Source organism: Talpa occidentalis, unplaced genomic scaffold, assembly GCF_014898055.3.
Source record: "Talpa occidentalis isolate TD23 unplaced genomic scaffold, MPIMG_talOcc4v2.1, whole genome shotgun sequence".
Taxonomy (NCBI): domain Eukaryota; kingdom Metazoa; phylum Chordata; class Mammalia; order Eulipotyphla; family Talpidae; genus Talpa; species Talpa occidentalis.
In genome coordinates, this window is record NW_026555331.1 from 79,041,007 (window position 1) to 79,068,692 (window position 27,686).

The window sequence follows — 27,686 nt, forward strand, 5'->3', positions numbered from 1 at the left end:
CTGGGACCTCCCTGGTGGCTCATGGGTTAAAGACAGCACTATCAAGCTGTCACCAGCCACTGCAGCACGAGTTCTATCCCAGGCTAGCCAGGGAGCAACCCACATGGCACAGCAGACCTCTCCTGCCTCACCCACTACTCCTCTCAGCAGTGTGTTTCAGTGGATCTCCCTGTTCTGCTCCCCACTCTCTCTGGTGAATTCTCTCACCCCCTGTACCTCTGGCTTATAACCCAGTTCTTATATGCATGAATAAATAAACCTTTAAACAAATAAATAAAATTTTTGATTCCTGAATAAACAGTTTCAAAAAATAATTAGAACCCACTTCAGGATAGCCTTGCAAAACAGTTTCAAAAAATAATTAGAACCCACTTCAGGATAGCCTTGCAAAACAGCATCTTAGCAGAAAAGTCCCGAGACAGTAGTTTGACACATTTGTTGATATTTTTTATGGTTCTAGCTTCTTAGGTCTTTGGAGATAGCTCCTTACCCACCAGGGTCTAGGAAGAGGAGGTTATAGTTCTGTCTGGCATAAATTTTTATTTTAGGTTTTCAAGGTAAGTTCTTAGTAGTTGAATGCCATAGCTGGATTTATGGACTCTACTGCTTGACACACGAGCATAAAAAGCTTATTCTAAATTCTGTTTTGTTTCCATGTTAAAAAAAAAAAAAAAAGAAAGCACATTCTTTAAAGGTGCCATTGAGAGAGCTTTCAACATGTGAACCATTGGATTTTTCTTTTTTTATGTATAACCTCTTGAGTATCACAAATTCTAACACATGAGCATAGCAATGAAGTTTCTATTTTGGAAATAAGTCTGCCAAGCAGTCTTTTCTAGATTTTTTTTTTTTTAATTGCTCAACTTTCTCTGTCAGCAGGTAAATTTTAGCTTCCTATGGCCTTTACCTTTGAACTCGAAATACACTTCATAATAACTGGTTCCACTACTTTGACAAATTACTAAATTGTCATAGTGCTGTTTGCAGAAGAGTTCATTTTTAGAAACTAGACAGTCAGCTGTTTGGTGTTGCGTTGGGATAGAATGAGCAGACCTGACCACTGAGACTGGTCGCTTTGTAAGCTAAAAAATGTCAGTCAGCAAACGAGGAAAAGATGCTGCTTGAATGAAATGAGTGTAAGTACTTCACTATTTAGGCTGAAGAGTCCTGGCAAATTCTACTGTAAGGCAGAGTTGATAACATCAAGCAACTTCTGTAAGTTTCCAGGGATGATTTGCAAACAATAAATGGCATTTTAAATCCTTTTTGGAAGAGGATTTAGTAGAGCAGCTTTTTGTAATGCAAATCTTTTAAAATCCAGACATCCCAGTAAACTACTGTGACCACTAACCATGACATGGTGAGGTGTACTTCCTAAGTGCTTGCTCTTCTCTGGTCAGATTGGAACTAAGGTGTTTGGAGTCAAAGGGATTTGACATTAGATACCCCTCTCAGGCTGCTGTCCAGTGGATCTGAGGGTGATATTTCTGCAGGTGGTCAGATATGTAGTCTGAGGCAGTGTTCTACATGTAGACTTTCCTTATACATTACTCCATGGACATCTTCTTGATTTACATCATAATGGTTGCCTGTTGAACCATTGTAAATAATAGCTTGATTTCTTTCAGGTACTGTTGTTATAAATTATATTTCCATTCCTGGAACTTCATTTCATGTTATAAACATACCAAAATTGATTAAAAAGTTACCGTTTAATAGTAAGTAAAACGGGCCTCCCCGGTGGCGCAGCGGTTGAGCGCTGGGTTGCGAAGCTGCCAGCAACCTCTGCTGTGCCAGTTCGATCCCCGGCTGCTCCCCGGCCACCGGAGGAGGGTCCCATATGGCGCGCAGACCTCTCCTGCCGCCCGCTGCTCCCCTCAGCAGTGTACTTCATCAGTCTGCCTATTCTGTTTCCCACTCTGGCTCTGGTGAGTTCTCTCACCCTCCCGCGCTTCTGACTGTACCCAGTGCTTGTATATATGCATGTATAAATCAATCAATCAATAAATCTTTAAAAAAAAAATAGTAAGTAAAACACAAATGCAACCTTTGCAAAACTTTGTTCTTTAGATGTGGTAATAAAGTTTTAAAATAGCTGTATTATAAAAGTATATTTTGATGAATTTTTCTATAAATGCTAAACTGAGACTAAGAATAGAAATCTGGGGCTTCAAATAAAAATCATTTTCAGCCTCAAAAGCAGGCATTCTCCATTTCTTTCAAAATTAAGTTTTATTTGCCTCAAACATTAATTGCTTCTTTTTTGTCAATATGGAGGACTCTCAAAGTCTGAGGTGGATCCCTGGCAACTTCATTTTTCTTCAGTCATCCTTGTTTCATATCCTTCAAAAGCCTGTTGAGAAGTTTTTTTCTTTAATAAGTTCTACTAACTTTTCCATATGTAATATTTGCATCTTATTTTCAACTTCCCCACCCCCACCCCTGAATTCTGATGTTAAACCTACCATCTGTCTTCCTTGAGCAATCAGACTATCCTTTGAAAATATCTTCCTTTGCATATTGAGAGCGCTGTGATTATTAAGTGTTTTAAATAGTTAATGTCTGAAGGAATCATTGCCAAGTTCAGAATGCTCATCATGTTTCCTGGTGGAATGCAGTACCAGTTGGCTGCCATTTACACTGGGAGGCTCTCACACAAGCTCTCTCTCTTCTCTCCCTCCCTCACTATCTCCCCACCCCCACCCAGGGCTGTGTTAAATACTGTCATTACCACTGAAAGATTTTTACCCTTTTTTTTTTTTTTAGCATAAGACTATAAAGCAAGAAGTCACTTTCACACATAGTTTACGTTAGCATCACTAGTACAAACCAAATTCACAGTCATTTCACAGTATAATGCCTTGTATCTGCATTCTTGAGGACAGCTTTGTGTCTGGATTCACATTCAGTGCTGTGGAGACATAGCAGCCAAATTTCAGGAATGGTAGGACATTTCCAAAAGCAGGCAGTTAAATTGATATTGGTGAAAAGCAGTCAGTAAGCACATTAATCAATCAGATCAGTGATTGCTAGGAAAATAAATATTCCAGCTCTTAGGAAAAGTGTGTGTGTGTGTGTGTGTGTGTGTGTGTGTCCAACCACGGGGTCATTTTACAATCCTTTATTTGTCTTAAAGCATCTTGGATCTTCCCCCACTACCCCCATTGTTTGTTTCCTTTTAATTTTCTAGTTCACTTTCAGGTCACATTCCTCTTTGATATTTGTGCCAGCGATAACTAGGGCAAATTGAATGTTTACCAATGGTGAATGAGCTGTGTTAAGTGTCCTGCAGTCACGGATCACCAGGAACATACTATGCTAAGTGAGAAAGAGGGTATTATGGAGCTTGAACTGGTGAGAGGTGATTTGGGGAGGATTTAAGGAAAAGGGTTTTGCTCTAGATTGGATACTGTCAGGAAGCAAGAGTAATTCTACCATTGGGTATCTTGATAAATCTTATCTAGAAGGAAGAAAGACCCGATCAAGGCTAAATACATAAATGGTAGAGAAGCAGCAGTCTCTCATGTTAGCTGGGTGGGGGGTGTTTAGTCATTGATGTGGCTTGGAAAATGTTCTCATTTTTTCTGCATTCACACATGATTATGCAGTAGTCTTGTTTTTGTCCTGATCCTTCATGGTCACAACCTTGTCTGATGTTGGTGTTCTGTGAAATTGTTGATATACACGCAAGGAATACCAAGGCCCAATTGTGAGTGCCTGGCCAGCTCCTGCTTTTCAGCTTTTCTTTCTCGTTTAAAACAAGTAAAATACCCCACATTTGCTCGGTTGTGTCTATTGAGGTACTTTAGGAAAAAATATAGATGGTCTGATTTTTTTGTTTTTGTTTGTAGAATTACATGTAACAATATTCATGGAAGGCTACATACCAAATTATTAACAATAACATTGTTAGCAACATCTGGGTAACATGAGTGTTTTATCTGGTCTTCAGGTGCCTTTTATTTTCCTCTCTTTTGTAGTAAACTTACATTACTTTTATAATAATTACAAAGCATTAATTAAAAAAATATTAAGTAGTCCTCAACTGTTTCTGCATCTTTTTAACCTAACGTTATGAATCATGTGAAATTCCTTACTTTTGAAATCTATTTTTAACACAAATATTCCTGAATATCACATATTTCTTTGTATAATATTCCAACCTCTGGATGTGTTTAATTTTCTAAATAATTATCCAGTTATTGGACTCTAGGTTGTATCCAGTTTTTGGTTATCATAAATCATGCTGTGAGAAGCTGAAAATCTTTGAACATGAACTTTTGATTATACTTCTGAATGTTTTCCTAGCACTAATGCCTAGGATTGGGGATTCCTAGGTCAAAGTTTATCATTATTTTTAGGCTTTTGATACTACTGTCAAGTACAGTAGTATCAGAAAATATACCAGTATCAGAAAACATACCAGTTTACCAGTGAGTAGACCTGTTTTACCACATCCTCTTTGCCAGTTGATACACAAAGAAAGATATTCCATTGCTCTATTTTGTTACTTCTTTGAATTATTAGCGATTTTGAAGATTTTTATTTACTGGCCACTTATATATCTTCCTTTGTGATTTGTCTGATTGTGTTCTTTGCTCGGGGCAGCTTTTAATATTACCATAGAAGTCAGAACAATGAAGACTGTCCATTTGATATTTATTGTCAGTTGGAGCACAAATTATTGCTGCTTACTGAATAGCCTGCAGCCTTTTCTCCAATTTTGGCTAAACCTGGAATAATTATTCTTGTTCCCAGGGAGGCATTATATAGGAGTCATAATGAGACTTTCAAGTAGACACTGAAGTGTATAAAAAGAGGACGAATATACGCTATGTGGGTGTGTGTCTGCCCCCAAACTGGCAGTCATGCCGGTGAACTAGCTACGGGGCAAGGACTGACGAGCTTGCCCAGTTAAAGGCAGTTCATTTTGACTTGGTTTCTGTGAATAGTGTCTTGATCTTTATTTTTCTTTCTCACCTTTTGCTTTGCTTTGAGTTTTATGTGAAGTGCTTGTATCTATGCCTATGTGTTCAAGTGATTCTTTCTGTTAGTCAACACTTGGCAGTTTGCATTTCTTCTTCATACACTCACTATGCAAAGATCTCCCTCCAGTCACCTGTGACTGAGATTATATCCAGTTAAAATTAGAAATATTTGTTCATTCCACAGATCATTAATTCAACAGTAATCACCTAGTGAGTGACTTTTATGTTTTTTCCTCTACTACTGAAGGGGTCAGACCTTGAACCCAACCCTGGGAAATGTATCCTCGGACAACTGCAAACTGAAAAATGCATCAGGGTGTTTGATATAAACAAACAGCCTGAGTCTGTGGGATCCATGATGGAAGTATTTTGTTTTTTGTATTTTTAGTGGCAAAATTAATTTTAAAATGTTCCAATTGGGCCTCCCCGGTGGCGCAGCGGTTGAGCGCTTGGTTGCGAAGCTGCCTGCAGCCTCTGCAGCGCCGGTTCGATCCCCGGCTGCTGGGTGAGTGTCCCACATGGCGCGCAAACCTCTCCTACCATCCGCTGCTCCCCTCAGCAGTGTATTTTGTCGGTCTGTCTGTTCTGCTTCCCGCTCTGGCTCTGGTGAATCCTCTCACCCTCCCACTCTTCTGACTGTACCCAGTGCTTGTATAAATAAACAAACAAACAAATAAATAAATGAATCTTTAAAAAATAAAAATAATAAAATAAAATAATAAAATGTTCCAATCATTTGCAATTTTGAGTTTGCAGATGCAGAAATTGCAGATTGCCAGTTTAAATATGAGCCCACCTCACATGCTGCTAGGTGATAGGTAGGCCTCTGTCTTGTCTAGTTCTTTAATATAAGGAAACTGCATCTGAGTGGCATCTCTCATGCCTAGCATTTTTGGTTCACATTGAATTCAAAGCTTAGATTTTTTTGGTTACTAAAATGCCTATTAATCTTCCATATGCTGTAACAATGTGATGTGTTTTTAAATTTCAAAGCATTGTTCTGTCTATATAGTTTTCACAGAATTAGGTAACTTCAAGGACTTGTTCAAAAATCTCTGTTGCACTAGGATTGTGTTTGCTCCAGTATTGCTTGGGATCAAGTGACTTAACCAAGCAGGCTGTGGAAATTCTTCTTTGTATACAGAGGGTGTCTGCACTAGAGCAGTTGGCCTGTATTTACCTGCTTTTAAACATGTTAAATGACTTTTAGGGAAAGGAAAGTGTACAAAAAATGACCACTGAATTTGAAGCAATACTATAATTGGGGAATTCTCTTTTCCTTTCTCTGTTTTACGTTCTCTCTTCATGGTAACAGTAAAACCGTTGGTGGTGTTGAGAAAAACATTGTATTTTATTTATTTTTTTAAGATTTATTTATTTATGCATACAAGACCTGGGGTACAGGCCAGAGATGTTGGGGGGGCGGAAGGTGAGAGGATCCACCAGAGACAGAGTAGGGAACAGAACAGGCAGACTGATCAAAATACACTGCTGAGGGGAGGAGCAGGCGAGACAGGAGAGGTCTGCCTCGCCATGTGCGTTTCTCCCTGGCTGGCCGAGGATTGAACTCGTGCTACAGAGGCTGTGGATTGCTTCATAGTGTGGTGCTTAACCCTTGCATCACCAGGGAGGGCCAACATCATGTTTTAAATGTTGGTACTGAGCTGAAGCAGAAAGCAAGACAGAGACACTACCTGCTTCACTGGGGTCCTCTCAGTCACCCGACCTCTGTCAAGACTCAAGACCTAACTGCTATAGCCACCCACCACCCTGTCCTCTCCATGCTCACTACTGTTTTGTTCACTTGCCTTCTTGAATTTTTAAATGTCATTCCTAATACTTTTATAGTAATGGAATTTTAAATCCTTCTGTCATGAGTCCTCCTCATTATCACCCCCTTTGTCTGTATCACTGAGACAGTCTCATTTGGCTTATTCTAATTTGCCGAGTTTTACTTTCCATATTTCTTTTATAACCTTGAGCTCCAGGATCATCTCAGAGTGAGTGCTTTATCTTTGTGGAATCTTTATTGTCTCCCAGCCCCCCTGTCCTTCCTGTAGGGACACACCTGGTATCTGAGACTTTCCATGGACTTACACTCCAGCCCAGGGTCTCCTCCTTTCTTGTCCGCCTGAGAGCAAGCAGTGTTGCTGGTGTTTAAGAAGCTTGAAGGAGTCAAGTGATTTATATACTTGAAAGATCACAAGATGATTAAAAAGGGACCAATCCTACTCCCTTTCCAGTGGGAGAGTGGGGTGATCTGTAATGATGGGTATGATGGTTCCAGAACCAGCTGCCTTATTACAACCTTGTGGGAATCCCTGCACATGTGTGGGAGATTCTGGGGTGTGCATCCTTGCCACTCTGTAGTTTAGGAAAGTACTGGATAGATTTATCAGCACAAAACATAGGAGAATAAAGTATATTGCTGAGGATGTGAGGGCTTCTATTGAAATATAAGTACTGAGAGTGCTGACTGCCAGAATGTGGATTTATGGGAAATAAAGCCCTAAAATACTTTCTCCAACAAAAAATAGACCTCTTGGAAACAGTTTTTCCTCTCTATGTACTTAGCTCCCATTGAGCTTAAATTGCTCTCAGTATTGTGATAATGACAATTCAATATTACAGGATGTGGAAGATGAACCAAATAAATTAACCAGCTGCTTTTAAGGGTAGTTCACTCAATGGCTTACCCTCTAAAATGCTTTGTAGAACATTCGTGCTCAGTAGGTCTCTAGGCAGTTTTATGACTGAAAGAAAAAGAAATGGATTTTATTAAATGTCAGTGAAATACAGGCGGCTATTTTTGTGGTAGTTAAATTAGCATAGAATGTTTGTAGGAACGGTATCTTTTCTTAAATCACTAAAGCGGGACTTTCCTTAGCATAGGAATGTGTTTCTGCTGAAATTCTCATAGATGAGGATAAAAAAAATAAAGAGCAGATTGTTGGGTTCTTCATCCTGTTATATGAAACTCCATTCTACAGAATGTTAGCAATCAAATCCTATATGTGGAACATAGTTTTACTTGGAGAGCTTAGAGGACAGTAACGGGAATGATTCCATAATTAGTTGACCTTTAACGTTTTATACTAGGTATGGATTGAAAACTAGGACTCATACGTAAAGAAGAAAGTGGAGTGGAGAGGGAAGGCAGAAGTAAATGTTTTAAGGGGCCAGGCTGGTAATAGAGAGGAAAAGAAGTGGGCCAGGTGTGAGATGGCGGCAGGAGAAGTGGCCACTGTAGCAACAGGGAGCACCTTCTGCAGTCATGCAGACATTTCACATGCTCACTATGAAGGTCAAATACAAGGTCAATCTGCATCCCTGAAATAAAGGAACAGAATGAAATAAATGAACTGACTGAAATAAATGAACTGACTGACCCAAACTGAGTAGGGGAAGACTAACCTCAGTTCTCAAACTTTTGATATGTTGTGCATTAATTATATCTCCTGGTGTTGAGTAAAGAAAATTAGACCAATGTTTTTGTGAGTTGGACATGGAATTAGTATAAAGGAGCCCTTTCTCCAAGTGAGGATGTATTGAATGTATGAATCTATCATAGAGTTCTTTCTTTCAGATTTTTGGGATTAGGGCAGACTCCAGTGAGTCCAAAAACAGGACTTCATTAACAAAAGATGGACTGAATACCCGAAGGGTTTGGGGGAATTCCCATAGTTCCTCTTACAGCAGACACATTGTATGTATGGACTCTGAAGGAAAGAATAAGACTCATAGACCAAGGAAATCCTACTCATTATCTAATATTTATTATGCTTGGTGTGTCTAGCAAAGTATAAAATGTGGTCTCTTTTCCCGGTGCATTTACAGCCTGTTTGAGAGATGAATTTCGGTGAACAAAATAAAAATGGTATTCATTAACCTGTGATGGAACCAGCCTGGCCTTAAAACATTACAGAATCAAGAATTAGAGGGGAAAGAATTCTCCTGAATGATGAGCCTTCCTAATATATTTGACTATTTACAAATCATTTCTTAGTTTTCAACCATAAATTATAAAAATAAAATGACTGAAATAACTGCTATTTGAGAAACATCGGAAAATAACTTGAAACTTATGAAATATTAGATTCATAAAATTTATTTTCATTTATAGAGGTTTTGACTGTACTATAAAAATATCATTAGACACCTCTTTGCCCCTTTGATTCCATCAGATCAGGGCACACACAGTTTATTGTAACAGAACTCAGAAAACTTTGACTCAACAATGAGAGAGACTGAATTCAGAAGTCTCCCCCTTTTCCTTTTCCTGCCCTTTGCTGGAAGTTTTCCTTGAAGCTAGAGTAGGAAACAAAGGGAATCCAGGGTGCAGCCCCTCAGCTTCCTCTGTAAGCAGAAGCACACCACAGAAGGAGGGGTCAGTTGGAATCAGTTTGGATCTTGATTAGAATTGCACTAACATTTATAACAGTTTTTTTAAAGGAGTTAAAATTTCTTTACAGTTTATGTGAATTAATATTCAATATTCCGGGCCTCTCCTGTGGCACAGCGGTTGAGCACTGGATTGCGAAGCTGCCTGCAGCCTCTGCAGCGCTGGTTCGATGCCCGGGGTTCGATCCCCGGCCACCAGGCGAGGGTCCCACATGGCGCGCAGACCTCCCCTGCCGCCCGCTGCTCCCCTCAGCAGTGTACTCGGTCAGTCTGCCTGCTCTGCCCTCCACTCTGGCTCTGGTGAATTCTCTCACCCTCCCGCGCTTCTGACTATACCCAGTGCTTGTATAAATAAATAAGTAAATCTTAAAAAAAAAAAAATCAACATTCCTCCTCTAAGTTCTAGTGAGTTCTCTTAATTGTAAAAATAAAACAATGCATATATAGCATATGAAATTTGTATTAACAGATGTGTACTGTAATTTGCATGTTCCATATACATATTTAAAGTCATACATTTTATATTCTTCGGTTGTTTAGATCTACCACAATTTACTCAATCATTCCTCAGCCATAAGTCTATTTTGGACTGTTATAAATAACTACGTACATTTTTGCTTAATTGTGTAATCATTTCTTAGAATAAATTTCTAGGCATAGATCCTTAGGGTCATATTTAAAGCTTTGAGTCCATATGCTAAAGACCCTCCAGAAGGACCCTCTAGAATGATGGTACGACTTCTGCTGAGTAGTTTAAGGGTATCTTGTAGCACTCTAACCCCCCTCCATATCTGATTTTATCTTTATGATACATCTTTTTCAGTTATTTCCTTTCTTTTTCTGTTATCTGTCAATTCTAGGGCCATGACTATACAATTTGGGTGTCAATTTTATGAAATGTTTTACTGCTTGGCAGGGTAAATCCACACACACACGACACACACACACCATTATTCTCCCAAAAATTCCTGTTATTCTCATGTATTTTCAAATGAATTTATAGCGTTTGGAAGTTGTAGAAATAATTCCTTTGGCGTTTTCTTGGGCTTGCTTTAAAATCATAGGTTAACTTAGTTAAAATGTCACTGTAACTAAAAATTTTGAGTCTTATTATTCCGGAACATAATGTATCTTTCCACTTACTCTTTTCTCATTTTATATTTTTAAATAAAGTGTTTTTTTTTTTTTCAATAGCTATTACATTCACATGTGTTTTTATTCGTTAACTTTTAGAACAGTGTACTTTCCCTGGCTTATAACTTTGATTGCATCTCCTAAAGTTTAGGTTTTTAGCATTTGTATTCTCATTTTCAAAGTTTCAAAGTATAGTTTGATAGACAGTATTTTTTTATTTCCATTTTCCTTGTCTTATGCGGCATTATTAATTTCTTGCTTAATTTTCTTGTCACCCGAGAATGACAAGAATTGTCAAAGTTCTTCTTTATTTATCTACTTTATATGTAGTTGGGAGTGAGAAATTTTTATTTTTCCCCAGATAAATCTTTTTTTCTCAAATGTTTAATTTTTCCATGTTACTGCTTTCTTGTTTGTTTGTTTGTTTAGGTTCACATTTATTGCAAGAAGTCCATATTCAGAATTCAGAGTTAAAATTACTGTGACTTTGTCATAGATTTTGTTAAGAACTGGTCCATATCTTTTATTCTGGGCAATGGCTACAGAAGTTTTACGTTTCACGTTTGCCTGAATTGGAACACAAGTGTCTGTCAGGGAAATGCCTATGAAAGAATGTAATCCTTGATGCAGCAGGGAAATGCTGGAATTTTGAAAAGGCTCACTTTCTGTATTTACTAAAGCACTTTGAAATTTGAGCAGGTGCTGCCCACCTTGCATACCTGGCACAACTGCCTTGGAGGTGTACTACTGCAGTACCAGCGTGCCTGCTTCCCTTCCAAGCTGTGTACAAGTGATAGTGGACTGGGTATTCAAGGTCATGTGCCAATGGGGGCCACAGTCTGTGTTCCTTGCATGAAGGTCTCCCTTTAAGTCCTCACCTCCAGCTCATGTTACCTGAGCGATGGGTGTTTTGGCATTCAGGTGTCTGCTCAAACAGCTACCCAGGAGAGCTTGTTCTTTTTTTTTTTTTAATAAAAAAAAAGGTTTATTTTTGCATACAAGAACTGGGGTACGGGCCAGAGGTGTGGGAGTGAGAGATTCACCAGAGACAGAGTGGGAAAACAGAACAGGCAGATTGACTGAAATACACTGGTGAGGGAAGCAGCATGTAAGTCAGGAGAGGTCTGCTGCGCCATGTGGGTAGCAACCTGGCCGGGAGATCGAAATCGTGCTGCAGTGGCTGCGGATTGCCTCATAGGTTTCATCTTAACCCCTTGTGCCACCAAGGAGAGCTTGTTCTTACAGTGAGTTGAATCACAGCCCTCACTGGGGTCCTGTTTCTATCATTTTCCAGAAATTTTAATCGTAAATTTGAGGTGTATTTAATGTTTCTAATATAGAGTAAGTGTGTTTTCCTCCTAATATGACACTGGTGATTTCTGAGTGGAGATTAGTAGGGAGAAGAACTTGATGCCACTCTCCATCACATTTTCCTTGTAGTCCTCCAGCCAGTCATTGCTTCCAGTAGTGGCTGGAGGGGTACGCCTGGGGCAGATTACTTCTCAAGTTATTTCCACCAGATCCAGGCCACAGATGGAAGAAAGACGTTTTGATCTCATCAGTTCTGTGTGTTTAATGTAATTTTCCTTACGTGCCTAGTTTTTATTTATTTTATTTATTTATTTATTTATTTATTTATTTATTTATTTATTTATTTATTTGCTGAAGAACTGGGGTAGGCCAAAGGTGCGGCCAGTGACAGAGTGGTGAGTAGAACAGATAGATCTACTGAACCACACTGCTCAGGGGAGCAGCGGGTGAGACAGCAGAGGTCTGTTGCACCATATGTGGGTTAGCTCCCTGGTCAGAATGAAACTCAGGCTCTTGTGGTGATAATGCTGAGACTTAACCCCTATGCCACCAGAGAGGCCCAAGTACCTAGCTTTAGTGTAGTGTGACATTGTATAGCAAGAGCTATGTTCTCAAGCTTTCTCCTTCCTGAATTTAAGCCTATCCTGTCATAAAATACTAAACACATTCCATGACCTCCTTGCCTCTATTCTCTATATGATGGCTGAGAGAGAGGCTGAATTACAGACAGAGGACATACCTAAAGGTCTTTAATTGGGGACAAGTCAAGCTGGTGGTAGTGATTTCTTACTTACCACCTGAGCTGGAGAGGACAAAATGGGTTAGAAGGTTGTTGAAAGTATAGATTATTTCCAGTATCTATCTAATGGAAGACAGAACTTCATATGTTCAGTAAAAGCCCTTTTCTTCTTTGCAATTGATGATGTGAGGTTACCTTGCTTCTGGGAAATCGAGAACTTCAGTCATACGGCATTTTAAAAGGACCATACTAGGCTGACTAGTGAAGATGGACACACTTAATTTTAGGATGTTTTTTCTTTATTGTTTTAACTGTAGGAGCCTCAGCTATTAAGAAAGCTACATGAAGAAATTTAAATAAAATGTGAATTCTCTTTCCCCTATTATTTTCCTGTTTTGGGGTGGGAAAGAAAGCAAAATATGCTAAGGTCGACTTAAATTGACTTAAATTGACTCTAAGATTCTGTTCAGAGTAAGGTCTTTCATTAACATTTGCTTTTAAAAGGTAAATATAATGATTCATGTCTAAAGTCACATATTTTAAATTTCAAATGAATTATATATTATATATATGAAGTTACAGTGTATAGATACTTTTGCTAAAGGATTTAAATTGACTATATTAAGAAAAAATATTTTATTGTATCCTTAATAATGCATGAATTAATAGTACTACATCTTGACCAGTTATATATTTAGTCATAAAATTTTCCAGCAGATTTTTCATTATAGATTCTTCCCTTTAGAATAAAGATGATAGCCATTATGAGGTTTTTAAAGGTGTTTAATCCTAAAGCAAATTTCTGTTACTTTCTGACATGAATTTCTGTTCAGGTGTCTTTGTTAACTTACTTTTCTCAGGTTAAATGAAAAGCAGAATTTTTTTCCAATGATTGCATTTAATCCGTGACTAACATGTTATTTTCAGGGAAAAAATTAGAAGGTTTGAGTTCCTGATTTAAAAAATTAATTAATTCCTAGCAATCATTCCAGGAACTCTCTGTGATACTCATCACTGGCCAATGGAGCTTCTTTTCCACAAAATTTGGTATTTTGGTGCCATCTTGTGGCTAGTCTTTGTAAGAACATCAATACGCAAATACATTTTAAGCAGTGCCCTAGATAGGATAAGATGTAGTGGAAATGCTTTCCAAAATGCAAATTTAATACTACTGTAAGTCTACATAAAAGATTGAGAATAGCTTGTATGTCATTTGGTCAGTTAACGGGCAAAAATAGTAAATAAGAAATCTAATGTATGCTTCTCTTTCTAAAATTTTTTATGATCTTTATCCCTAGTTGCTGCTGTTTGAACGGTCTTGGATGAGCAGATGGAAGTCTTCTGTTCTGCATGAAGGGGAAGGGAACATTAGGAGTGTGAAGTGGAGAGGCCATCTGATTGCTTGGGCCAATAACATGGTAAAAAACTTCCATTTTCCTAGCGGTTTTTCAGAGCCAGAAGAGTGGTTGAACTGAGTGGACTGTAGCAAAGGGAGAGATGCAACCCACTGTGGTGGTCATTTCTGAAAGATACAAATGGCGATTAATATACCTGTAAGCTTAAAGAAATTAGATTTCCTTTGGCTTTCATATAAGAGTAATTCCCAACTTATTCTAGACTCTATCTTAGAGAAAGAAACCTGAGGCATGGAGAATAGCCAAGAAAATGAAAAGGCATCTTAATAATTGAAGGGCTGCATTGGGAATGTGGTCTTGAAAATACCATTTGCCTATTAGCCGGAGGCAAGTAACAGTTGATATTGAAACAAGTACAGGATATTGCTGATTTCTCTTTTTACTCCCAGTATAATCACAGGCAAAAATAGGCTTGCTTTTTAAAAAGTGGATCGTAATTTTTGATGCTGCACTTATTTAAAGTTGACTTAATATGACTTAGGGTGAGTAGAAAGTCTAAAAAATGTTTTTTTTGACATCAGGTATATCTTTTTGGAATTTCAAGGTATAATGTAGTAAGTTAGTTCTATTCAGCTTTACGTGATAGAAATCTCCCCAAAATTACCTTACTTTTCAGGATTTTTCTTCCTTCTCTTGGCTTACAATAATGGTAAATAAACCTGTGGCCTCTGGTTTATTTATAGTTAGCGGCTGCTTGAAGTTTCCATTTGAGTACTTTAAAATGTCAGGTGTAGTTTTCTTTACATAGTGGTTTTTCAGATTCAGAGCATTTCTAAAAAGCAAACTTCTTTTATGTGATGGAACAATACAATTAGAAATGTTACTTGTCTGTCACTCTGGAAACGTGGCTCTTGATAGCAGTACCTTTTATTTTGTGTTAGATATGAGTCTTCCACTAAAAAAATGTCTTTTGCGCAAAAAGGAGGATGGGGGTTTTCTTTTGTTTTGGGTTCTCAGGGGGTTTGTGTGAAGTAGAGCATTTTCCTGCACATGATTTTGCAGTGCTGGTTTTCAGTAATGGGTAGCAGAGACTCTTAATAAATTTTCCTTTACTTTCCTTCTCCCAAGTAGAGGATGCTTAATGCTATTTTATTTTCCAGGGTGTAAAGATTTTTGACATCACCTCAAAGCAAAGAATCACCAATGTGCCCCGAGATGATATAAGTCTTCGCCCAGATATGTATCCCTGCAGTCTCTGCTGGAAGGACAATGTGACACTGATTATTGGCTGGGGGACTTCTGTCAAGGTGGTTTTGCTTGTCTTTTTAATGAGTCCATGTCATTATAGATCCGCTGAGGATAGTCTGGAGAATATGAGTTCTTGAATGGCTTCTCAGAATCAAAATGTTTTGACCTGAATAGTGTTGTCCACCTAATGCTCAAATCCCTTCATATGCATATGTTTTGAAGATCCATTCTTCTCCAAGTCACGAAACAAATCATGCCCTTCTCTGCATTCACGGTGCTTTTTTTTGATCTTTGAATTCCCATAACCCAGTTGACCTTGGCTATTTATAGAACATGTGGTTAGTTTTATTGGTTAGTCAGGCTTTTTTTCTTTATTGTTCTTTCTATTCCCTTAGCTTTGACCAATAACTTCTTCATTAGAACTGATGGTGGAAAGAAAAAAAAAGGCTAAAATTAAAACATCCTGCATGCATGGTATTAGTTTGACAGAGTACAGGCCCAGACTTACTGATAATAAGATGTGGGAATATTTTGTGGCATATAATTATCTGCCCTTTTTGTGCTCCAGTATATGAAATTTAGCTGTTCTACACAAGGGGACCCAAAGGTCATTCATACTCATTTCATACTTACCACTGCCTATCTTGTTTTAGATACTTCAGAGCCAAAAGTTGTTTCCCTTTAAAAATAATGCAGCTTAATCTAAACAAAAAAATCCTAAAAACAAGCTAAGTCAAAATAGTTTGAGGAAGTATCCCAGCAATAGTCTAATGGAAGAAGTCTGGCGGACCTGGCATCAACTGTAACTTTGCGTTGTTATCGTGTGACCTTCTGTGATCCTTGCTCTACTTATCTAAAAAATGGTAGTATTAACTGTTCTTAGACCATAAATTTTAGGAGAATTAAATGAGGTAATGCTTATGAAGAGCTTAGCATAGCATCTGACATATTATAAGTGCCTACTAAATATCAGCTGTAATTTTATGCCATAAGATTCTGGGAAAGTCATGAAAGAGGCGTGGCTATTTAAAATGTACTCCTGTTTAGACAAGGAAAGCATAAAAGTCATTAATGCAATGATTGTTACTAATATACCAAGCATTGTATACTTTTGTGTACTTGAGATAAGGTCCACTGAGCATTTACATTGATATGATTCAGGTTCTTTTTCCCCATTTTTTAATTAAGCATAAGACAGTTATTTGCATGTGTTAAATGAACACTGGCCTAGGGGATAAGTTTCAGTGCTATCACCGCTAAGGCTTAAGTTCAACCTGTCTCACCCATTGCTCCCCTCAGCAATGTATTTCAGTAAATCCGCCTGTTCTGCTCCCCACTCTGTCTCTGGCGACTCCTCTTACTCCCCTCCCACACACACACACACACATCTTTGGCCTACGCACCAGTTCTTCTACGTAAAAACATAACATAAATTTTAAAAAATGAACACAATTTGTTCACAATGACGGTAGTAGGAAGTTGTGCTCGCTGAGGTCACAAACAGTGACTCTAGGGCCTCCCCGGTGGCGCAGCGGTAGAGCGCTGGGTTGCGAAGCTGCCCGAAGCCTCTGCGGCGCTGGTTCGATCCCCGGCTGCTCCCCGGCCACCACCGGAGGAGGGTCCCACATGGCGCGCAGACCTCTCCTGCCGCCCGCTGCTCCCCTCAGCAGTGTACTTCGGTCCTTCTGCCTGCTCTGCTCCCCGCTCTGGCTCTGGTGAATTCTCTCACCCTCCCGCGCTTCTGACTGTACCCAGTGCATGTATAAACAAAACAAACAAACAAACAAATAAATAAATAAAAACATGCCTCTTTTAAAAAAAAAAAAAAAAAACAGTGACTCTATCATATCCCTCTCCCTTGTGTGTTGTTACTCAGCCAGTAAACCTACATTCTTGATATTTTTTTAAATTTCTTAAATGGACTGGTAGCTTTTTTCTTTGTTTTAAAGTTGTGATTTTTTTTTTTCTTTTGGTGAAAAATAGGGAAAATTTGCCTCTAGGGATCCATAAGAAGCTCACTGATTGCTACCTGGAATACTTTTCTCTAATTAACTGAATAATGTCCTCCAAACATTGCAGGTCCTAATTTCAGCAACCTGTAATTAACCATGTTGAGATGAAGAGATTATTCTGCATTACCTGGATGGGCTCTGGCCCCCTGCATTCATATAGGGGGAGCGCTGCCACATGTGAGGGGCAGGCAGGGGGACAAGGGAAGCAGCAGTTGGAGAGGTGTGGCCAGGGAATGCCGAGCCACAGCTCGAGGAAGCAAGGAAGACAGTCAGCCCTGGAACAGTGCAGCCCTCCAGCACTGGCACTTAGGCCCAGTGAAACTGACTTCAAACTTATCACCTGCTGAGTAATGAGAAAATAAATTTCTACTTTTTTATATCACCAAATTTGTGGTATAAATTTGATTGTTACAGCAATCACAAGAAACTAATACACATTCAGTGTGCTCAAATTATGATCCAGTTCACAAAATGTTTCATGTTAAATGTTTCATTTCATTGGGGTTACCTCTTCAAATTCAGTCAGCGATATGTTGAACACATACCTGATAAAAAATTTCCTGTGTTCTGTTAAGGCCAGGAGACAAGACAATCTCTCAGGTGGAAAGCAATCTTGTTGGAGTTAATCTACGCCAGACTGTAGCAAAGTGTGCAGTTAGAGCTAGCCATTTAATTTATTTGTTTATTTACCTGAAAAATACCTAGCTGAGTCCCTGCAGTATGCCAGGCAGTGTTCTAGTGTTGCAGACACATAAATAACCCAATGAATCCTCTCCTTTGGTAAATTTAAATTTTAGTGAGGGAAGAGGGCAAATATCAAACATATAAGTAAACCTAGCATGTGGATGGTCATAAATACCACCGGAAACTGCTCAAAAGGAGAAAGTTAAAACGGGGGAAGACGGGAGGGTAGACACCACCTAATAGGGAGGCATCTCTGAATGGAGGAAGTCATGCAGCTGTGGAGGAGGGGTATCAGCAGAGACCAGCCAGTGTGAGATCCCTGAGTCAGGAGTTGATTGTTGTGTCTTTGCGAAATGTGAAGGAAGCCAGCATCGCTGAGAAGATGGAACAGGTACGGAGGAGAGGGAGAGAAGATGGAGGAGGGGAGTATACTGGAGTGAAACAGATCATGTGGGGCCTCATAGACATTGTGAAACTTTGACTTTTCATTTGATTAGGATGGGAAGCCAGCAGAGGGTTTTGTTCAGCTTGGATTTCCAAATGATGACTCTGATTGCTGTGTGCAGCTAAACAGCAATTGGACAGTATAAAAAGGAGACTGGGTAGGAAGCTACTTCAGTAAAAAAAAATATATATATATAATAAAATAATTTTCGATCAGCCTAGTGAAGCTAGTAAGAAATCATTGCATTCTGATATATTTTGAGGGTTGACCTGTTGTTGTTTGTTGATGGTTTAATGGAGAGTGTAAGAAAAAGAGAGAAGTCAGTGGTGACTTTTTTTACCCAAGGAACTGGAAAATGAAGCTACAGTGACTGAGATGGGAGAGACAGCTGACGGATCATGAATCATGTTTAGAGGGTAAAAAATCAGAAGTTGTTTTTGTCTGTGTCCACTGGAGATGCCGTGTTATCAGACACATAAGTGGAGAGGCAAAGGGGACAGTTGGATGAAGCAAATTAGTGCTCATGGATGAGAAACTACCTATCAATGTAAAGAGCTCTTGAAAGCATTGATCTGCTCTTCTGCAGGATGCGAGCTTAAGGTTGCATTTGCTACTCACCCACCTGCACCTGATGTTCTGACTGTGAGAGAGGGCAGTGGGTGCAAGCTCAGGCCACAGGGCCAGGGACATGGGGCTGAGCTACTGCCAGCCTCCAGCAGTGCCGGGGTCCTGGTCCTCAGAGAGGCAGTAGCATAGCCAGGGAGATACAGTCAGGCCTCACTTTTAGTTCTGGCTCTAGCTGTGTGGCTTGATTCACTCTTGCAGCCTCAGTGCTCTCGTCTCTGTGGGTCAGGGCTGATAACATCACCTCTCAGACAGGTATGAGGATTAGAAAAGGCCTGGTCAGTCCCCAAGTTCTGTCACTATGTCAGATCCCTCCACTTCTCTTCCTCCTGCCAAGTTTCCTCAGCTCTGACTTTGCCTGCCTTAATTCTGTCCTAAAACAGACAGTTCTTTTTTTTTTTTCTTCAGATTTTTTTTTTTATTAAATAATAAATTTTATTTTTATATTCCCCCATACAACTGCACATGCCCCATTCTGACCCCAATCCCTCCCCTCCCGGCCCCCACCCGCCAAAAAGTGTCTCTGGTTCATAGTTTTTTGTTGATTTTGATTTTCACTTTCTTATAGTTATTCATTTTCCTGATCCCTTATTTAAGTTTTCTAGATTCCTGCTATGAGTGAGACCATCCAGTATTTTTCTTTTTCTTTTTGGCTTATTTCGCTGAGCATGATCCCTTCCAGCGCCATCCATGTTGCTGCAAATTGCATGTGTTTATCTTTTTTGAATGCTGAGTAATATTCCATGGTGTATATGTACCACATCTTCTTGATCCAGTCATCTATTTTTGGGCATTTGGGCTGTTTCCAAAGCTTAGCTATTGTAAATAGTGCTGCTATAAACATAGGGGTGCAGGTGTTCTTTGGAATTGATGTTTCTGTGTCCTTTGGGTAAATACCTAGGAGTGGAATTGCTGGATCATATGGAAGCTCTATGTTTAGTAGGTCCAGAAATCTCCACACAGCTCTCCATAGTGGTTGGACCAGTTTGCATTCCCACCAACAGTGCAGGAGAGTTCCTTTTTCTCCACAACCTCGCCAACATTTGTTGTTGCTAGTTTTTTTAATATGTGCCATTCTCACTGGTGTAAGATGGTATCTCATGGTAGTTTTGATTTGCATTTCCCTGATGACAAGTGATGTTGAACATTTTTTCATATGAAAACAGACAGTTCTTTCTAAAGTGCAGATCAGATAATGCTAATCTCCTTTTAAGTCCCTCAAGGGATGCTCATTGCTTACAGGATGCCAGCCTCATCCTTCACAAGGCTCCCAGGCTTCTGCAGATCAAGCACCCGAACTCTTCCACTCTGCCCCCACCTTCCCTCCTCTGTCCCTCTAGTTCACCTTCCAGGTGAAGGCCCTGGACTGTCAAGTTGGCCTTTTGCACTTGTGCTTCATCTCCTTCTTCACCTTACGTGCCACTTCTTCCAGGAAACCTTCCTGTCCTGCCAGGTGATCCCTCTAAACTGCTCTAAACTGTGCTTCTACATCACACTGTAGCAAAACATTTTAGTTAATTGGGTATCTCCTGCACTATAATCCTCCTAAGAAAAGAATTCTCTCTGTTACAAAGCCCCTAACTCACAACTGTTGCCAGTTGTTGGTCACTAGTGCTAGTTAATATTGCCATTACATATATATGTGTATACTTATATACATATAACTTTATGTAGTGTATATGTATGTATTTCAAACCATTGGGAGCACTAGTCTTTATATACTTTTATCAGCACATTAACACAGCCATTCATTCACCATTGTGGAGCTTGCCTTTTAGAGAATTTAGTCATTTCCCTAGTAAGTGTGGCTGGAAAAGTAGATAGTAAATATGATCAAAAATCTACCAAGAGAGTAAGGAAATTGAGGCGCAATGGAGGAGACGGGAAATTGACTGAGATGGACAGAAGGCAAATGACAAAAAGTAATCAAGGGAGAAAATAGTCATTTCTAGGTAAATGCTTAAACCTCCACAGCCACCGATTCAAGTCCAGTGGCTCACGTTTCACTGTGTTGCTGGACTTCAGTGTGGACATGTGTATTAAACAAACAATACTAAACCTGTGAAAGTATACGTACACATTGATATTTCATTTCTACTTCTGGAAATTTAAGAAAACAAAAGTCCAGAAGTATTACATACAAATATTTTGATTGCACTACTGCATTCATTAGAAATCAGAATACAAGCAAATTGGAAATAGAAGCAAAACAATAATGTCTAAAGGGGAACTGATTAAAGAAATGATAGTAGATTCACGTAATGAAATATTGCAAGTATATTAGAGAATTATATTGATAAGAATATGCAGATAATACTTGAATTATTTGTAGCAAATTATTAGGTTTAAAAAATGGATTGCTAGTTACATTTATTTAATTCTGAGAATATATTCATTTTAGAAAATAGAACAAAGAAAATAGGAACTATTAACATCTTATCACCTTGAAATCACCTTGGTGTTATGTGTAAGTGGTAGATAAATATGTATGATTATGTATGTTTATATGTTTCTATCCAAGCTGTGTACATAAATGTTAAAATAAGATTTGACAAACTTTCTCTGTAAAGAAAGGGCTGGCAGTAAATGGTTTAGACTTTTCATACTATGTATTGTTTCTAATGAATATTTTTCTCTTTTTATTTCTGCTTTTATTTTTTCTCCCTTCCCTTCTACCTCAAGCCCTCCATTCCTTTCTTCCTTCTTTACTTTCAAGCCTTTAAAAATGTAAAAACTGTAGCTTACAGGCATTAAAAAAAGGAGGCCAGGGATTGGGCTGCAGTGTGCCAACACTAATATAGTACATTGATTTTATTATACTTGAGAGAAGATAAGCATGTGCCACTTTTGCAAAGTATTATTTAGAAACAGTGAAATAAATTACTAATATGTAATCAGAAATGCAAAACCTAATGTGGATGTTGCTCATATTAGCCATTGGAATTTTGGGTTATGTACGCCCGCCACAGCTTTATTTGGGTGATGATAGAAGTAATCCTTGAGTAGCATTGCTGGGAATGGGTTTTTGGGAACATGTTACAACTGTGTTACAGTTCCTTTCTTTCTTTGCCCTTGAAAGATAATGTTGGAGAACATAAATAATAGTTGATGTGCATCATTGAAATTAATTTCTATCTTTTAAGTCATGGTATGCACTCCATCATCAGTACTATGTGGCTAATTTAATGAAAATATGTTTTCAAGGAAATGTTAAAGAGTTTTCCATAGAATGAATAAAATAACCTGTGAACTTTTTTCCTAGATTTGCTCAGTGAAGGAACGGCATGCCAGTGAGATGAGGGACTTGCCAAGTCGCTACGTTGAAATAGGTAGGCCTTCTGACCTCCCTGGTGGCCTAGGAGCTAAGTTTCAGCACTGTCACCAGCACATCCTGAGTTCAATCCCCAGCCAGTGAGCTGACCCAAATGGCGCAGCAGACCTCTCCTGTCTCACTCCCTGCTCCCCTCAGCAGTATATTTCAGTAAATCCACCTGGCCTACAATCCAGTTCTTTTATGCATAAATAAAAAAATCTTTAACAACAAAAAGAAATAGGTAGGCCTTCAAAAAAGGAGCCATTTTATTAAGGGGCATGTTCTTCTTCAGGGCCCAACACTTGGAACTTTGATGAAATAGATCAAGAAGCTTTGTTTTAAGTTTTCAAACAGCTTCAGAGACCCTTTTTTTATAACTACATTTCTGATAGTCAAACAATGATTTTGTAGTTGGTTTTCAAATCAAACAACAATGGGTTTGGGTTCTGGTTCTGTTGTTTATGACCTGAACTTTGGACAAGCTTCTTTGTGCCTAGTCTCATCTATGAAATGTGGAAATGAGTAGCTGTCCCTATAGGTTGTTTATGAGAATGCCAAGAGTTAATACCTGTGCAGCTCGTAACACAATGTTTACATCTGGTTTTGTCAGCTGTACCTTCTAAATAATAATTTTCATCATACTGGTCTGGTCCATACTGTCATAATCTTTGGTCTAGATCACTGCAGTAGCTTCCTGATTTCTCTCCTTCCACTGTGAGTTACTGTAATCTGGTCTCCTTACTCCAGTCAGAATATAAACTAGATCGTGCTGCCACCCCTCCTCCCTTCCCATAGTTCTTAGGGTAAAGATGAGAGTCATCCACATGACCCAAGGGGTGTATGTTGACCTTCACCTCCTCATTCATGCCCATCTTCTCCTTGGTTTCTGTACTGCAGCCACATTGGCCTTCTTTCACCTAACCTTGCTGCTGCTACCTCTCTGTCTAAAATGCTCTTCTTGCCTCTTTACACTCTTGACAATTATATCTAAACTCAGTCTTACTTTCCTGGGAAAGTACACTGGACCTCCCCAAGGAGGTCAAATCCTCCCTTAGCAAACATCTATAGAACTCCTTGCAAGCAGTTGTTTCAGTTGTGGTGATTGTGTGATGATTCAGTGCATTTCCCCTCTCTTTCCCAGACCTGTAACCTCCTTGAGAGCACACACTAGATGTGTTTTTGCTCAGTGTTTATTTCAGGGACCTGGCACATGCCTGGCACACAGCAGGTACTAAATAATAGTGTTGAATGGGTTGATGACTCTGGAAAACATCTATTTGGGAGAAGTATGGCAAGGATGATGCACCACTGCTTTTGCAACTTAGTGCAAAATTTATTCAGCCAAAAAGAATGAATATTGATGGACTTTTGTCAAGCAGATCAATTATTTAAAACAGAGTAATTTTTGCATTATTTAGAAGTGAGGAATAGGAGATAAAGTTATATGACAGTTTTTGGGGCCATATTATAAGTCAGCTGAAAAGCCATTTACCTGTTTGAATGGTGTGTATGGAATATAAATGAGTCATTTTAACTCATGAAAGTGAGATCAATCATTTGCTCAGGGCTATATTTCTAAAAACAGGGAAAGACTTACATTAGCCATGTGACTAATACAATTATGACACTTAAATCTGGAATATGTTGTACTTGAAGTCAGAAGTTAGTGTTAGAGCTGTAATAAATTTTTGTCCTAGAAGAATAACTAAATCCATAAATATATAGATAACATGTGCCAAATGGATATAATCTGTCTCTGCAGAACCATCAGATTTCATGTGCAGGGAGGCAAGGCAGTTTGCAGATTTCCTGTATGATCCTGATGAAGTTGCTTCTTTTCCCACCTGTGAAATGGAGGTGATCATACCTGCCTTTCCAATGGTTGCAAGAATTTGTGTTGGCATAACTACACCTGTGACACAGTAATTGGCACAGTAGGCCCTCACTGCATCGTGGTGGTTATTATCACTATGCAGACTTCTGTCCCAGCTCTGTCACTGCTAATGGCTGGCCTGGCAATGGCCCTAGAGCCCTGAGATCACGTTATTAAAGTGTACTTCATCTGTACTACAATTTACGTGAAATAGACCATGTGTGGGTACTAACAATATCACATTACTGACATTTTACTACTATGGTTAGTGGTTAAGTACCACTTTTTCCCCTCTTGAGAGCAAACCTCTAAGAATATAAACCATTTCCACAGCAGGAGGCAAAGTGGTTTAGATAAGAGTCCTTGACTAGGATAAAGGAAAAGAGAAATATTAGGAGGTCTGGATTACAATTTGCTATAGCCCTGAACAGTGTGAACCACTGTTCTTTAGTAAATGAAGTGAAAATGGCATTGAGATTAAAGAAATATCTGTGGCTGTAGTTAGAAGCCAGATGTTTAAAACTTGTTATTATAGCCAAAATTTCAAATAACACAAAAGTTATTCCTCTCCATAGAATATAAATTGATTCTATAAATGAAATAATGATAATTAAGATCAAGGTTACTGGCCAATCACCAACCCATGAAGACATTCGTTGTACAGAAGGCTTTTTGGATGTCACTTCTTCTTCCAAATTACATTGTTAAATGTAAATTGTGGTCCACACCTTACTGTATTTCTTTTAACTTAACTTGGCTCTCGAGTGTTCTTCACAGGACTCCCTTAACCCTCTGGCACTTCTCACCAATCTTTTTCATTGTCTTTGTGGAATGGTTGTTGAAGAGCTGATGTTATACTGTTGGGAAATGAAGCCAGTAATCATGTATCATTCTCTGGATTTCTACTGCCAAGGGCAGATGGAATTATATGCAAGGAATTAATGATTGACTTCCTAGTCTTGATTTCATGTGGAGATTTGTTAAAGGACAGGAAGACATAGAGAAGGAGAAAAGGGGACCTTTTTTTTCCTTGAAGTGGTGTCCGTATCTTCAGTTGCTCTTATACTATGACTCTTAGAATTTAGCACGTTGTTTTATTTTCAGTTGATTGATTGAGAAAATAGTGGCCTGGAAACTGAAGATCTGTATGTGTGGTAGAAGAGAGCTGTGAGATGTGTCTTTTTAGATCTAGGAATCTCTCTGTGTTACCACACTGACCCAACCACACCACTACAGCACTTAGATAGTCTTATTGTGGCACATTTCACCTCTGGTCTGTTGCATCATGAACCAGGATAATGCTGATGTTGTTCACAGTGGTTTTAAGGATCCAGCTATGTGTGGTTGTCTGTTCTATTATAATTCAGTTTAACTCTCTACAATCTATTCTTTTTTTTTTTTTTAATTGAAATAACATTGGCTTACATCACTGTTGGTGTTTGGAAGTATAGGATTCCCTCCCCACGGGTATCGCCACTGTGGTACACGCATCATCAATTCACCCATAGTCTGCTGCTGTAGCCTATTGTGCCCACTTCCCTTTTTGTTCTCACCCCTGCCTTACTCTCTCACTCTGGATGCTTCATTTCTGTAGTCAGCTTTCAAGGTTAGTTTTTTTTAAGCTATAAGCTATTCTTCTGCTTAATTTTTTTGCCTGACATTTTCTATGAAAATTGTGACTCATATGAGAAAGTGAAGAATTATCTTCACAGGAATGTGAGCCACCCATATTCTTACCTTCAAGACCCTGCAATTAGGATTTTACTATGCTTACTTTATTGCATGTCTGTTCCTCTGTCCATTTCTCCTTAAAGTAGCAACTCATTTTCATTCTGTGCTGGAGATTCAAAAATTTTTTTTAAAGTGGTGGTAATAGATTTGCTCCATAAGTAATGTTAAGAAATCAAAAGCACCTGAAGTAACAAATACATTTTGTTCATTTTCTAACAGCCACCAGGTGTGTGCTAAATACATTACAAATAGAAACCCGATCTCTCTGGAAATAAATTTTCCTGCCTTACACTTTCCCCATTTTTGCATAGCTTGTGGTATTTTAATTATTTCTTAAGCAATCCAGACTCAAAATCTCCTTTAAGTCAGAGGCAGTGTTGTCACTAGCCAGATGCTTTTAGAAGTATGTCTTCTTCCTGGTTGGTGTTCAGTAATTCTTTATTGCTATAACCCTCAGAAATATAAGATCCAACATAGAATAAAATTTGTTAATTTTTATTTCAATCTTATACAATCATTCTGAACCTGATAGAGTGTGCTGTTGATGGCCCAACAATATTCATGGATTTGTGACTCTAACCCAGAACCTTTTGCTCTGCCTAATGTATGTTGGTATAGAACACTGATATCTTAATATTTTGCACTTGAAGTAAGTAAGCTGGGAAGATGGTGGTGCTGGCAGCATAATTTTCCATCTGCCCAAGTCATCATATAAAAACTGAACAACTAGATTGCACAACCAAGAACCCATAAATTACACTTACTACAGAGTGACAAGAACCTCATATAATGAATGGATGGGGGCAACTATGGACAAACTTAAGACCTGCGGTATCAGTTTCTGTGTGAGAGAAGCAGAAGGGAATGGGGGTGTGCAGCAAACTTGAGAGCAGGAGAACTCCAAAGCAATTCTGACATTCCCTGGAAAAGACACTTGGAAACGAGTGGGTGAAGCCTGTATTCAGGTCAGGGGCGTTGGCATCTCACCAGTCCCGTGAACTTGAGTAGCAGGGCTTCCTGCCAGGCTCAAGCAGGGCGACTAAAACTTAAGCAGAATGTGGGTGGTAGAAACAGAAGGAAGAGGAGGTCCAGATAGAAGTGGTAGGTGCAGAGCCAGGAAGTCTCAGAAAGCAAGGGACCAGATTTCGAACACTAAATGGGAATAACAGTAGAGAGAAATCTTGAAATTAGTAGTTATTCCAGCCCCTTCCTCCTTCTAAGACAACAGTGTTTTCACCTAAAACCAAGCACCAGGAGAGAATAAGGCCAAGTCCCATACTGAGTTTTAAGAAAATGGGATTAAGTTGCAGAATAATATCCTTGGCAATAAAAGCACAACCGAAAAGAGACACCCACAAAATAGGTAACAAATGCAATATTATTTCAGAACAAACTACAAGACACTTGAAGAATTAATGCACGGTATGAAAGAAAAACAAAAATCAGAACAAAAATTCTCAAATGAAGTGACAACTCTAGGAATAGTTGTATAAAAAGATTATTTCAGAAATGAAGATCAGACTAGAAGGAACACAAGAACAAACAAAGAATGCTGTACTTTGCTAGTACCACATTAAAGAATAAGAAGTGAAATTTTAAAAGTATACATTATTTAATGAAATATTTCCCCAAAATTATTTCAGCATGTAAGAACATAAAAAGTCACTGAAATAACTTAATTTTCATACTAAGTCTTCAGAATCTTACATGCAGCATATCTTAATCCAAACTCTGCACACATTTCAGGTACTTAATATCTACCAGTGGCTTGCAGCTACTAAAGGTCAAGACACCAAAAGGTTTTTCTTTATCATTAAATTCCAGTAAC

General features: G+C 38.8%; 1 protein-coding gene across 1 annotated transcript in view; it reads left to right on the plus strand.

Moving 5' to 3' along the window:
* The window catches only part of VPS41 (VPS41 subunit of HOPS complex), a 183,990-nt gene that overhangs the window by 95,652 nt on the left and 60,652 nt on the right, over positions 1-27,686 (plus strand). Inside the window, exons 8-10 of the mRNA XM_037507289.2 lie at positions 13,872-13,991; positions 15,089-15,235; positions 22,204-22,270. Of these exons, the coding sequence (XP_037363186.1) occupies positions 13,872-13,991; positions 15,089-15,235; positions 22,204-22,270 (334 nt within the window). The remainder of the gene's footprint in view (positions 1-13,871; positions 13,992-15,088; positions 15,236-22,203; positions 22,271-27,686) is intronic.